This window comes from Octopus bimaculoides, chromosome 6 (genome assembly GCF_046866305.1).
Source record: "Octopus bimaculoides isolate indiv1 chromosome 6, ASM4686630v1, whole genome shotgun sequence".
Lineage (NCBI taxonomy): Eukaryota > Metazoa > Mollusca > Cephalopoda > Octopoda > Octopodidae > Octopus > Octopus bimaculoides.
Genome location: NC_142933.1, coordinates 119,167,090 through 119,182,373, shown reverse-complemented (window position 1 = coordinate 119,182,373; position 15,284 = coordinate 119,167,090). Strand labels below are relative to the sequence as shown.

Sequence of the window (15,284 nt, the reverse complement as noted above, 5' to 3'; positions counted from 1 at the left end):
ACTTATATAAGCATGGTAAAGCAGATGTGAATAAAGAAGGTTAAAAGATTGCAGAGGACCCCTCAGTGGCCCACTTATAGACCACTAAGGTGTTCTCTTGTGGGTCTTTGAACTTCTTAAAATTTGTTCAGATGTAATGCATTTAATCCATAATTTCAGTTGGTCAGACCTGGGAATTGACCCAGAAAGTGTAACGGTTGCTTCTGATTGGACTCTATGGAGGAGGTACCTGAGGATTCTACATCCATGACTTTCCCAGGGATCGTGAGCAGAGAAAATGAATGGATGGGTGGATAATGTATTTCTGGACCATCGAGCAGTTAATGGCTTTGAAATTGTCTTGTGTTTCATTATTGCTTATGCAAACATTGCCAATGATGGAAAAATAGGGTGGGACATGCAAGGATATTTTTACATGCATTATATAATATGCACACAAGTCAAGGGAAAATGCAAAATTATCAAAAGTGAGCCATTATAAAAAAGAAATTGCTGATCCTTGATGTACAGCAAACAACATCAAATTAAAACTCATTTTACCTATATTGTAAGCTTATTGTCAACAACTGACTTGTCCATTTCAATCAAACTTATTCTTAAAACATTGATCATGGACAGACTTGGTGTTTTCAAACTTGGTTTTGAAGCAACTTATTGGTCATATATTATACACATAATGTATCATCTTTATATACTTGTTCTCATATATTCCAAGAGTAGCTGAAGGAGAATTGCCATTAGCATAAGATAACTGAACTAAATTACTGCTATTAGCTTAAAATTATTGAATCTCATAACTGATTTTAATATCTATCTAAAAGAAATATGGTAAAAAAAACAAGCAAAAAAAAAATCTCAAGTGGTTAGAGATTGAAAATAAAATAACATCACCATGTGCATTTTATGGATAATTAGTGTAATGCTTTAATATTTTATTAGTTATAAAAATAATAACTGTACACAACTTTTGGATTACACAGTAAATACACACACACACACACACACACACATTCATTTGTGCAGGCATGTAGATGTGTGTGAGTATATTCTTATGTGTAGAAACATGGCTGTCCAATATTTAAAACTAATCACATTTTATACTTACAGCAAAATATTGTTCTCTTTTTCAAACCGTAGTTGCTCTTCTCGTGTTTTGCTAATTTTCTCTTCCAGATCATTGAGTCCTTCAATTTTACTTTTTCTAATTGCTTCATTCTGTCTTTTAGCAGCTTCAACTGCAGCTGCAAGTAGCAGTAGATTGCTGGATAATAGCATTTAAAGACGATTGCAACTAGTCGATCTATTTACCATTAACTGATAGAAGAAAAAATAATATGTGAACAAAATATTGAAATTTCCTCTATAATTTATTCATAAAGTTGGTTGAAATAGTTGATATCTTTCATTAAAAATGGTTGTTTTTTCATATACTAGCAGGGAAAAAAGAACAAACTATCTTTTTATAGTTTGTTACATAGTAGATGGAGAAGGGATAGTATTTATGTGCTGCGTAAGCATTCCCTAACCAGTGAAATACTGTTGATGTTCTGAAATGAATATCTGTAGGTCAATAATTGGCAGTAAAAGAAGATTGGCAAGGAGAAAATTGTAGAGATTTGCAATGGAGAAACATTGTGGAAGTGTTTAGGGCAGCATTAAAGGGATGAGACTAGAAACATTAGCAGCAACTTTTCCAAAGGTGGGGGGGGGGATTAAAACTATCAAACTTCTCTTATGGCATAGTAATGCAGGTCAAGCAAGAACAGAAAAACTCTACAACTGGGAGGAGGTGCCAGGAACGCAGTTAGAGTTTCCTCCTCTCAACAAAAAAAAAAAAAACCTTGAAATGAGACCAATTTCGAAGGTATTTTGAGGTTATAGACAGATCCTCTGAGGGAGAATATTTAGTATTTATTACCAAAATAATGCCAATAATTCTGGGGAGGAGATCAGTCAATGCCATTGACTACAGTTCTTGACTGGTGTTTTATTTGATTGGCTTCAGAGAGGATAAAAGGCAAAACTGACTTCAGCAGGATTTGAACTTAGTAAGTAAAGAGTCTGTGCAAATACTACAATGCATTTTCTCCGATGCTGTAATGATTCTGCTAATCCACCCCTCTATTATTATTATTATTATTATTATTATTATTATTATTATTCATTTGCCAAAAAATTGAACCTTATTGCAGATTTCTTGCTAAATTTAATAATTAACTTAATTTATTCTTTTTTATATGAAAATATTTTTTTTATATAAAGAATGATGCATAAAACATGCACCATTTTTTCTTTATTGAATATAATTAGTACAGACACTTCTATTTTGTAAATACAACTTAAACCCTTTTGATACCAACCTGCCTGAAACTGCCCCTAGTTCTATGATACAAAATTTCTTCTTTAAGGTGATCTTAATTAAAACTGTCCTTCAAAATCATCATGTTAATTAATGTTCTAAGCAGTAGTTTCATTGTGACAAAGTATTTTATTAAATGCTTCATTATTTTCAAACTGACACAAATGCAGCATATTTCAACAGAAATACGGTAACAAAGGATTAAAGACTATCAGAACTCAAGTACAGCAAAACGTTTAAACCTTATTCATTGCATACATAGATTACATTGTGATTAACTGTCTCAGAAGTTCTTAGTTTTATGGGTGTTGCAAAACGCCTGGGTGGAGGTCCAATTTTCCAAGTTCTTTGACAGGGCTTAGAATAACTGAAGGACAACTGTAATAAGTGTGTGAATCTGAGAGGGGAATACGTTGAATAAAATCATGATTAACTTATCCTCTTATATTTTCTTTTACCCAAAGCCAGGAACTTTTCAGCCTTGTGTTGTAATTAAAATGACATCAAAATAAACATATAAATCGTGGGTAGTATGATGTCAAATGACACTAAGATAATAAGAGCATACAATTATTGTTCAGGTCAAATTTGTGCCTAAACTCTGCCTTCAGATACAACTTTAAATGCAGGGATGTGGTGGGTGTCTAAAGGAGAATCGGCTCCGATGTATCAATCAAGCTGATACATGTATAATAGAATAAACACATAGCACGCAAACAACAAGTATCAGGTCAGATTATGACATACTAATATTTATACATGTTGTTGTTGGCACTCCGTCGCTTACGACGTCGAGGGTTCCAGTTGATCCGATCAACAGAACAGCCTGCTCGTGAAATTAACGTGCAAGTGGCTGAGCACTCCACAGACACGTGTACCCTCAATGTAGTTCTCGGAGATATTCAGCATGACACAGTGTGACAAGGCTGGCCCTTTGAAATACAGGCACAACAGAAACAGGAAGAAAGAGTAAGAGAAAGTTGTGGTGAAAGAGTACAGCAGGGTTCGCCACCATCCCCTGCCGGAGCCTTGTGGAGCTTTCGGTGTTTTCGCTCAATAAACACTCACAACGCCCGGTCTGGGAATCGAAACCGCGATCCTATGACCGCGAGTCCGCTGCCCTAACCACTGGGCCATTGCGCCTCCACAATATTTATACAACATAGAGAAAAAAAATGCATAAAGGAGTATAACTCACAAGAGATCAGTAAAAGTTCCATTGAGGGATGTTCGTCGTAGTTGTGATGTATGATGGCAGATTCCATATAAGAGGTACTTGTGGACAGCAAGTCTCATTTGGAACCCAGCACTCTGTATGACACACTCAGTCTGCAGCTATCACTTATAAGCCTAAAGCTTCCTTAAAATCTTAATCACAATTGCTAATTATTTTCCAGTTAAATGTAGGTTAAATTGGGTTTAATATATTTTAATTACATTTAATGAATCTAAAGTTATATCCAGTGATAATATGATATTGCTGAAACATTAAAATCTTTTGTGTTCAGTATCATGAAAATATATTTGCAGTAATACAAAATTGGAATTAGTATTATACGCAAAATTTACTTCATTAAAACAGAAAACTGCAGTGACCTATAAACTGTAAGTGCTATTCTTGGTTTTGAATATTATGCAACTAAACGAGAATATTATTTTATAGATAAATCAGGCTACAAGAAAGCTTTAAATAACCTTTAAATTCCCAAATAGAATGAAATGTAAAGCATAAATATAAATGCGATACATATACGGATTATTGATCAAAATATTATATAAGTGATATTTGCATAATAGGGTGAGAATATGGAAGCTTGAATTAAAATAATATTTACAAGATAGCACATTAATGTTGAACATAAGAATATTGAATAATTCATTAAAAGATAGGGTGACATGTCAACATCTTTCTGATACTGGAGTATAAATGAAGAAAAGAACTGTATTCTATAATTAATAATGAAAGTAACATTCATGAGCAACGTGCTCCATGGGTTTTCCTAGGTTAAGTTCTCACAAGTTATTGTGAGCAAAAATCATGATAGAAAAAAATCAATAAAAAAAATATATACTTTATCATATCAGTTTCCTGTTTCTTGTAGTTTAGAAGAACTATTTTAGAATTGAAGATTACAAATGTCTTGGCTCTTATCCAAATCTACCATTTTTGAAGGAACTCTTGAAAATTCACCAATCATTTTTTCAATAAGTTTATGTTTGCCCTTAAAAGCCTTAACTTGACAAACACTCATCATGCACAAACAAATACATTCATCTGCTATTGATAACTTTAAGTAGGTGCTTATTCTTCCCAATGATATCACAACACACATATCATTATCATCTAAAATCGCATCAATGCATAATTAACATTTCAAGCATTCACAATAAGTTGAAAAATAAGCTTTGAATAAAATTAAGCCAACAAAAATATATTCCAGTATTATGATTTCATTCAACCATGTTTACTTCGAAGCTGCAAGCTAACCACTTCTGATTAAGAATCACAGCAATGTCAAAATAACTTGATCTAAATTCATAATCTCAGGATACACATATCTTTATCGTTTAAAATCATAGCAATGTAAAATTAACAACTGGATATAAAATCATGGCATCACCGATTTCCAGCTGTAGAAACTCTGCCAGATCAGATTGGAGCCTGGTGCAGCCTTCTGGCTTGCCAGTCCTCAGTTAAGTCGTCCAACCCATGCTAGCATGGAAAGAGGACGTTAAACGACGATGATGATGATGATATATATATATATATATATATAAATTTGACATGGGCAATTCTTTTTTGTCTTGGGGTTCATGGTCAAACGGCTGGGTGGAATTGTGCGAAAAATTACACAGATGTGTAGAATGATCCGGTGGTGAAGCTGGGCTTTATATTTTTTCATAGCTCTCATGGTTACTGAGATAATCTACTATAATAATACTCTTGTGTTTATGAATGAGAAAGGAAGGGGTGATGTCATACTTGGTAGTGGGATGATGAAAAAATAAATCAAACAGCGTTTCAACTCTGTGTGAATATATCTGTATGTAAAAGGTGGTATGTGAATGTGTGTTTGTGTGTGTGTGTGTGTGTGTGTGTGTGTGTGTGCAGTAGAAGTGGGATGGTTCATCTTTGTTCACTTAGTATTTGGGTTTCTTTTTTGATTTGGTTGAATCTTGGTTGCTTTTTTTTTTGTTGGTCAGTTATTTTTAGCATCTTGACAGAAAAAAATCATTCTAAAGTTGCCTTTTAATGTAAGTGTGCCCAAACAAGTTGAATGCTTACACAGAGCAGGTTTTACAGCCACATCACCCAAACCGACCGGGTGGAGCCGGGCTTAGCTGCTAGTAGATATATATATATATATATTTGTTTTGCAAGATTTTTGATGTGAAATCGTGTGTTGAAACAGATGTTGTTGTACTTGGGGATGGTCATATTGCCAGTTTAGCCAATAAAAACATACGCACTGTATATTTGGTGTTAATTTGCTTCAGCTTTATATTACATTATATTACATTAATCCTATTTCGGCCAGAGTTCTTTTGTCACACTTCTGTGACCTCATCAGTGGTCCTTTGCTTTCTTTTTTCTTATGTGTGTCCCACCTTGCTAACTATCAGCCATTTTGTATTTATGGCTGATAGTTAGCAAGGTGGGACACACATAAGTGTGACGAAAGAGCTTTGGCTGAAATAGGATTAATGTAATGTAATGTAATATAAAGCTGAAGCAAATTAACACCAAATATACAGTGCGTGTGTTTTTATTGGCTAAACTGGCAACATGACCATCCCCAAGTACAACAACATATATATATATATATATATATATATATATATATATGTATATATATATATATATATATATATATATATATCAACATCATCATCATCATCGTTTAACGTCCGCTTTCCATGCTAGCATGGGTTGGACGATTTGACTGAGGACTGGTGAAACCGGATGGCAACACCAGGCTCCAGTCTGATTTGGCAGAGTTTCTACAGCTGGATGCCCTTCCTAACGCCAACCACTCAGAGAGTGTAGTGGGTGCTTTTACGTGTCACCCGCACGAAAACGGCCACGCTCGAAATGGTGTCTTTTATGTGCCACCCGCACAAGCCAGTCCAGGGGCACTGGCAACGATCTCGCTCGAAAATCCTACAGGAGCCAGTCAGGCGGTACTGGCAACGGCCACGCTCAAAATGGTGCATCTCATGTGCCACCCGCACAAGAACCAGTCCAGGGGCACTGGCAACGATCTTACTTGGCTTGCCGGGTCTTCTCACGCACAGCCCATTTCCAAAGGTCTCGGTCCGTAGTCATCGCCTCGGTGAGGCCCAATGTACGAAGGTCTTGCCTCACCACCTCAGCCCAGGTCTTCCTGGGCCTACCTCTTCCACGGGTTCCCTCAACTGTTAGGGTGTGGCACTTTTTCACGCAGCTATCCTCCTCCATTCTCACCACATGTCCATACCAGCGCAATCGTCTCTCTTGCACGCCACAACTGATGCTTCTAATGTTCAGCTTTTCTCTCAAGATACTTACACTCTGACGGGTATTCACATTGACATTACACATCCAACGGAGCATACTGGCTTCATTCCTTGCGAGCTTACGTATGTCCTCAGCAGTTACAGCCCATGTTTCACTGCCATGTAGCATGGTTGTTCGTACGCATGCGTCATACAGTCTGCCTTTTACTCTGAGTGAGAGTCCCTTTGTCGCCAGCAGGGGTAAGAGCTCTCTAAACTTTGCCCAGGCTATTCTTATTCTAGCACCTACACTTTCAGCGCACCCACCCCCACTACTAACTTGGTCGCCCAGATAGCGGAAGCTATCGACTACCTCTAGTTTTTCACCCTGGAATGAGATAGAAGTTGTTTCCTGTTTGTTTGCAGTCTTTATTGCACCTGAACATCTGCCACAAACAAAAACTAACTTGCTAGTTAACCTGCCTTTGATGTTGCTGCACCTCTTATGTGTCCATAGCTTGCACCGGGTACATCTTATAGAGTTACTACCTACTCCTTTTCTACATACTGAGCAGGGCCATCTACCTGAAGGGGTTTGTGTTTTATCTACCTTCCTACTTATTAGGATTTTGGTTTTATATATATATATATATATATGTATATATATATATTTATATGTATATATATATATATATATATATGTATATATATATATTATATGATCCTTAATGGAACTCTGAAGAAAGGTCAATATGAGAAAGTGTGACCTGGCTGGGCCTGTGAATTTCCGTGTATAATCCTGGTCTTCTACATTAGAAAATTTACATCTTGTAGATGCTTGAGACATTGGTTTCTATAGAAACCTTTTATTGTAGACCAGTCTACTGGAAATATGTTCATTGTCTGTGTTTCATCATCAATAATTATGAAAGTAAATAATTAATAGTCAATAGCATGAAGTATCTTCTCATCAAACTAATCATCAACTTAATATCATTTTCATTATAATAATAAAAAGAATACAATTTTTTTCATTTATCTTTGAAGATTAATTCATTGTTAATTTAATTCATTTTCTTTGTTTTTTTTTTTATATCTCGATTTTATTCTTGTTTACTAACATGTCACGATGTGCTGGAGCTTAAACTACTTTTCCTTTCTGTCTTTTATTAGATCTGAATATTGAGAGATGTGTGTGGCTCTGCGTGCATGTGTATGTTTGTCCATCCTTATATGTAACATAAGTGATGTGAACATGCAATAACCAGAAGTTAAAAACAGATTGCATTCTGGAACATTGGGAATTTTACCCAAATGTATAAAGTCAGAAATCTGAAGAGAAAAGGTGTTGTCAATTTAAGTAAATCATAGAATATTCCTGGTACTTACTTTATCAACTCATCATCATCATCGTTTAACGTCCACTTTCCATGCTAGCATGGGTTGGACGATTTGACTGAGGACTGGTGGAGCCCGAAGGCTACACCAGGAGAAATGCAAAGTAAAGTAGTCCCTGTTTGGACCCAAAATATAAAAGGATAAAGAGTGAATGCAACATAGATTTGAAACTGATAATCTACCTACTCCACTACTCCACCACATTAATAATAAAAATATTAATATTAGTAAACTATTAAGGGTGATGGATTCTTGTTTTTGGTTACAACCATTTATGTTCTGAGTTCAAATCCTGCTGAGGGTGACTTTACCTTTTCTCCTTCAGGGATTGATAAAACAAACACCTGTCAAGTACCATGTGAATATAACCAATTAAATCCTCTCCATCTGTGGCCTTCTCCCAATATTAGAAATCTATGTTAGGGAATTGCTTACCATTAATTTCATTTTGGATATCTGTAGGTAAATTCACGAGACAATGTTGAAGGGCAAATCTATTAATTGTTTCTTTTTCCAGTTCTTCATGAAAGTGAAACCGTTGGTTGTCCTGAAATTGATTGTAATATCTGTAACAATATTGTTTGAAGTATTTCATCATTAAATACATAATTAACTCAAAATTCAGTTCTGCTACTGAAATGTGCTTGTGAGTAAGTTTAAAGATTTTTATAACATGTGCAAAAACTAGATATCAAATGTGGATATTCCATACACCTTCTTTTGTAGTCTTTGATTTAAAGTGCAAACTTTCAAGCCCACTTCATCTTAACTTAATCTAGAATAGATTAAGGCAGCAAGCTGGTAGAATCCTTAGCATGGTGGACAAAATTCTCAGTGGCATTTCATCCATCATTACATACTTTTGGCCTGTAACAGTGGCATTTAAATATACTAGCTTATCCAAGTGAAAATGTTACAAAACTTTTCACTCATTTTGATGAAGATTATTTTCTATAGATGAGAAATTTTTACCTTTGAAGATAAATCCAGAAAGATGATAGAAATCCAGAAAGAAAATGGTAAATTTTCTGTTAACACTTATGTAGGCTTTAAGAAATGAAACACCTTCGTTTTTAGTCCTTAATTCTAATGCTAATTACAAAGTTTTATCTATTTCTCAAAAATGAAAAAGAAAGAAATGTAATCAGCGTTTTACTTAGGTCCATTTCACAACCATACGGTTCTTGCTTTGATCCTATTTTGTGGCACCATGGGCAGGTGCTGTCCGTTATTGCCTAGGGTGACCAATAATTTGTGAATGGAATTCCATTCACTCACTTACTCAATGGGGCTGAGGTCATCCTAGGTTAATGGTCCCAGAAGTGACATCATGCTTAGATCCAACTAAGTCCACCATGCCAGCCCCTCTGCATCCTCCAAGATGATCTTAAGCTTCTGGAGATCTTCATAAGTTAACTTCTTGTTACTTGAGGGTATGCAGGGGTCTGTTCCAATGTTGGGCAGTTCGGTTTCTACCTGTTGGTGTTGTAACAAGTTGAAGGTTCTTCTGGGTGGGTTGTTGGCCCTCTGCAGAATAGTCAGATGATGGGATTGCCATCTTGGCAATAAGCTGGTGTACCATTAGGTGCATTAGGTCACCATTAGTCTGGACCCTCCTTCGGAGACTAGCTAGCCTTGGGTGCCCTACCAGGAGCAAAGCTGCATATAGTAGTTTTCCCTTGGATCTATGGAACACGCAATCCCCCTTGCCACAAGGCTAGACCCAGGAGAGAATTGAAATTTGGCAGACAAAAAATAAATACTGACTGAAGCCCATCATGTGTGTGTGTGTGTGTGTGTGTGTGTGTGTGCGTGTGTGTGTGTGCATGCATACACCTGTGTCTTAAGATTATCTCCTGTTCACGTTTGGTATTGACACAATTACCATAAGGTAAAAATTATTCTTCTCTTGAAGGGAAGATAATTGCAATAGATCTAGAATTTATCTTGAATGGTGTTTGATATACCTATATTCATATTTTATTGCCCATCTTCATGTCAATGGCCTATTTGAGTTATTTCTTTTAGCCCATTTTCTTTTAGATTGTGCAGCTTGCCCTCGGCCATAAAATTTTCCATCTATTTGTATATGTCTCAGTACTTTATCTCATGGAGTCAAAGTTGGACAACTGCTCTACTGATGATACCCACTCAGTCAGAAACGTGTGTCCACAACTGTCCCCTTATCTACAGACAATCAGATTATCTTTCCCTTAATGGCATATCAATATCAGGGAATTATTCATTCTTGAAGTTGTCTCCCCTTTTCATACCTAATTATATATGTATGTATGCATGAATGCACATACATACATGTGCATATATACATATATGTATGCATGTGTGTGTGTGTGTGTATATATATATATATATATATATATATATATATATATATATATATATATATAGAGAGAGAGAGAGAGAGAGAGAAAGATAGATAGATAGATAGATATGTCTGTATGTGTATATACACAACTTTAATAGTTAGATCCATTCTATACTTCCCTTTAAGTATGACCCTCACCACAGAAGGACTCGACACACACTTCCCTCAATCATACATAGCGAACTTTAACACATACTAGTATACCTTCAAACACATGCACTATGACTATACACACACACACACGTATGCAATTCCTTTTTTTCTTTTTTTTTTCTTTGCTCTGTACTAAAACATTTTGTTCTTTGCAGTGAAATTCTTATTGGTTCGGTAAGTCTTTGCAAAAGTAAAGTCAACTTTTGCCTATGACTTATTGATCTTAGCATGGAACAAGAAGTTACTGCCACTGATAAGTGAGCCAAATTTTCTAAATTATTGGACAGCTTCCAGCTTGTAGTTGTCTCTATGTAATGGTTGGGGTTAAGTATCGACATCCTAACATTTCTCGTCTGGTTTATTACCAAGCTGATTTACAGACTTGTCTTTCATTAATCTGTGATTGATAAAATAAAGTCCAACACTGGAGTCAATTTGACTACAGTGTCTCCCAAAATAAAAACAGTTTAATTAAGAGAAATCGTTTGTGTCAACACTTTTGTTATTAATTTATTAGACTAATTATGAAAAAATATTTTGCACAAGCATAACTGTTCAATTTTCATTTTCTTCCTTTATTTATTTATTCATTTATTTATTTATGGTCCAAATCCCACCTAAATCAATTTTACCTTTCAACCCATATACTGGGGTTGAAGCCATATGCTGGGGTTGATTTAACTGACTGACACCTTCCCCTCCAATTTTAAATTTAGTGCCTATGTAAGAAACTACTACTACTGCATAATCAGAAAGTAAAACTGTGTTCATAACCTTATAACCTCTTCCAGGGCACCTTGAGACTGGTGGAAGAAAGAGTGAAATTATTCCCAGATCAGAGACAAAGTCTGAATTGTTACAACAGAGATCTCTGGTAAGAAAAAAAAAAGACCCTGGTTCGAAGTGGGTGGAATTAAGTCAGATAACAAATTATAAGTCTCTAAGACTGGTGGGAAGAAGATATTCTTGAACCAGCGATGTGACCTCAATGCTTGCAACACAGGGGATTCCACTAAGGTCATCCAAGAGTTAGGTGATGGCATTAAATCAAACAATACATTAAGTTGATTGGAAGTGTTAAACCCAGTAATCATGACCGTTTCCAGGGCCTCCAATAACTGATGCAAGGAAATGAGAAAGCTATCCTCAGATTGAAGATCTAGTCTGGCCTGAAAGCTGAATTTTTGCAACAGAGTGGACTCTGCTAATATGCCCAAGAATCAGATGATGGTGCTAAATCGTCAATGCATTAAGTCTACCACCCAATTACATTAGGAATAGTTGAAAGCTACTTACCAAAGTTTGAATACAGTTTGTAATTAAGGGAATTTTCTCAACAACATTTTTGTCATTTGTGCCTTCTTTAATATCATTGTCTATTAAAAACAAGAATATTATATTATAAATAAATTTCTAATAAAAATATGTTTTAAATAATAATTCTGTTTAACTACAAATTAATTCTTCACAAAGCTTTAGGTAATATCAGCCATAGTAGCAAAATAAAGAAAAAAAGTAAATAAAATAGGAAGAAAGAAAAGAAAGAAAAAATATCAATGCAACCCCAAGAGCTTCAACTGGTCACACAACACAAGGTTCAATGAAACCTACTGAAGCAAGTGAGCATGCACACGGTATTTCCACAGGCAATGATGAAGCTAAAGCATTTGAAAAGCCAAGCACCCTCATGGGGCATCATCCGACACCTTGGTGAGGTGAGCTGCCAAGGATGACAAGAACTTCGCCATTAGTGGCCCTGTCCCGCCAAACATCTCGCAGGTTGGAAGAGATAATCTTATAAGAGTTGGATGAGATATGGTGGCATGGCCATCTCTCCCCAGCTCTTATACTATTTATTAAATTCAGAAATACAACAAACACGAGGGTCAACGGTAACAACAGATCAATCATTTATTCCTGGTTGGTGTAGAGCCGTTTGGTTCCCGGGTGAAAGGTATGCCGCTATAATACCAAAGGAAGCTGAGAGAAATACGTGTTGACACGACGCCTGCTGGATGAATAAGAGAGGGAACGCTATATCTTTATTCTCCACGTGTTGCATTGTGCATGCATGCTCGCGTACTTCCGCTGACGGCAAATCCCTTGCACATGTGCAATGGCACTTCCCAAGATGGCAGCCACACGCGCCACTACAATCTAATTATTCTAATGTTGCTGAAGAATGTTGAAAATACTTCACCAAAGCAAGTTCTTTAGACCAGTGGTCCTCATAAGTCCATTTAAGATTTTGTTGATAAAATTTATGAACAATAAATTTGTTATACTTCTACATAGCACAAAATGCTTCAACAGTCTTTTTATTCAATTCCTTATAATATTTAATTATAAGAATATAATAGGATTTTTATTTTTTAAGAAGTGGGTCCAGTAGAGTAAAATAGGAATCAAAGGGGTTCATGGGCAAAAAATGGTTGAGAACCACTGCTTTAGATAAAAATAACGACATCATAAGAATTTAAAGCTTTCACGAGAACATGAAACAATTCTTTTTGGAACAGTGGGTCTCAAAGTGCATAAAGTTATAGAAAATAGCATACAAATGTTGGGTTGAAAATTTCTTTTGGAAAGGAAAATCGAAGGCCGTCACTGGGACTTAAACCCACATCTGTAGTCATGACGAATTTCTACCATTGTACCAAAGATGTCATGGCTACAAGAGATATGGATTCAAACCCTATGGCCAGCTTTTGACATTTTCTAGCTAAAAGGGTTTCACAACCCAATATTTACATACTATTATCGATTTTATGTGCTTTGAGATCCACTGTTCCAAAAATATTTATCTAATGATAAGATATTATACTGTGCTTTTAAAGAATGACAAATGTAACATTGTGCTTTCGTAAAGTACAATAGACCAATGGTTCATTCGGTAAAATAATAAAAGGATAGTAATTATTATAATTAACAGTTTTAAATTACTATAGAAGATAATTACAAATAATTCATCAAACAGGATGGTGAGCAAGTAAATACATGAGTTCGAGAAAACCCTTTGGTCACGTTAAAGAGCTGGTTACCTCTATTCACTGCACTATACCCAAAATGGAAATAAAACATGAGGGAAAAGTTGTCAAAAACCATGGCGAGGTGGAGAGTGAAGTGAAGAACCAAGATTTCTAACATTGGACAAGTCAACACATTCTGTGTATGTATGTGTGAAGGTATTTGACTGGTGTTTATTTAATCAAACCCAGAAGAACGGAAAGTAAAGATGACCTCAGCGGAATTTGAACACAGAACGAAAAGGGACGTAACTAACACGGTAAGGCTTTAAATCCATTGCCCCTCTGATTCTATTCGTTGTCCCTTGCCAAATGTAGAACAATAATTTCAAAATAAGTCACAAAACCACAAACTTGTGGGGGAGAAGTTGTTTATATCAAATCCAGTACTTTACGTGGTAACTTGTTACCAACCATGAAAGAATGAAAGACGAAGTCCACCTTGGCGATATTTGATCTAAGTACGTAAACGACCGCATCTAAATAGTGCCAAGTGTCTGACCGACTACTGATTTTGTCAACCCACCACATTTACCAGGCAAATAATAATTTGTAGACATTTAAACCTGTCATATATTACGTTAAAATGTACGAATGTCGATAATAATAAATTAAAGAAAGTAAAAATATGAAAAAAAAAATTCTTTGGACTCATACATACATGTGTGTGCACGCGTGCGTTGTGTGTGTGTGTGTGTGTGTATATATATATATATATATATGCATGACTTCACAAGCTTACCGATTGCTCTCAGGTGGTCTAAAGTATTTATGACATACTCTTTTTTTACTGGTATCTGGACCGTATCTTTAACAGTTACAACATCTGTAATTAGTGACTCCGAATTTATATCGGATATTTCAAAAATAGCTTCACTTGTCGTAGTCATCATTGTGAAAGACTCTTAAAACTTACTCCTTAATTGATTGCGTGAGTGCGTAGGTGCGTTCGTTGCTATGGCGAATAATTAAGGTTGCTATGAAAGAGGGGAGAAAATTTAGTGGCCGAATAATTTCCCTTGAACATAGGTTCATTAAAAAAATAAAGTTTCGTACTAGATTTTCAAGTGAACGAGCAAACAATTTCCAAAGAATGAGAGATTTACGAGTGTCGATGCTGCATGCTATTCTGACCGACATAGTTACTGAACTAGTTCATGAACGAAAATCAGGATAGCAGTTTAGTTAAGAAGTCTGAGTCGCAATCATAAAGTTCTGGGTTCGATCCTCAGTGAGACATCTGGGGTGGGGGAACGTCGTTTAGTAAAATTTTGTGTTGATCCGAGCCTTGTACGATTTTCAGATGTTGTTGATGATAACTCTACATTGCTATAAGATATTACGCCTAAGCTATTTAGAGTTAAGCGAGTATAAACTGGGCTTACTGTTTTGTTACTACTACTACTACTTTATATGTATGCATTTGTTGTGCAAGATTATTGATGTGAAATCGTTTGTTGGAACAGACATTGTTGTGCTTGAGGAT

General features: G+C 35.7%; 1 protein-coding gene across 1 annotated transcript in view; it reads right to left on the bottom strand.

Moving 5' to 3' along the window:
- The window catches only part of LOC106881512 (uncharacterized), an 85,517-nt gene extending 70,700 nt beyond the window's left edge, over positions 1 to 14,817 (bottom strand). Inside the window, exons 1-4 of the mRNA XM_089353511.1 lie at positions 14,541 to 14,817; positions 12,069 to 12,148; positions 8,669 to 8,780; positions 1,106 to 1,241 (exon numbers count right to left, since the gene is read on the bottom strand). Of these exons, the coding sequence (XP_089209637.1) occupies positions 1,106 to 1,241; positions 8,669 to 8,780; positions 12,069 to 12,148; positions 14,541 to 14,691 (479 nt within the window). The 5' untranslated portion in view covers positions 14,692 to 14,817. The remainder of the gene's footprint in view (positions 1 to 1,105; positions 1,242 to 8,668; positions 8,781 to 12,068; positions 12,149 to 14,540) is intronic.
- Positions 14,818 to 15,284: the final 467 nt, after the last annotated feature.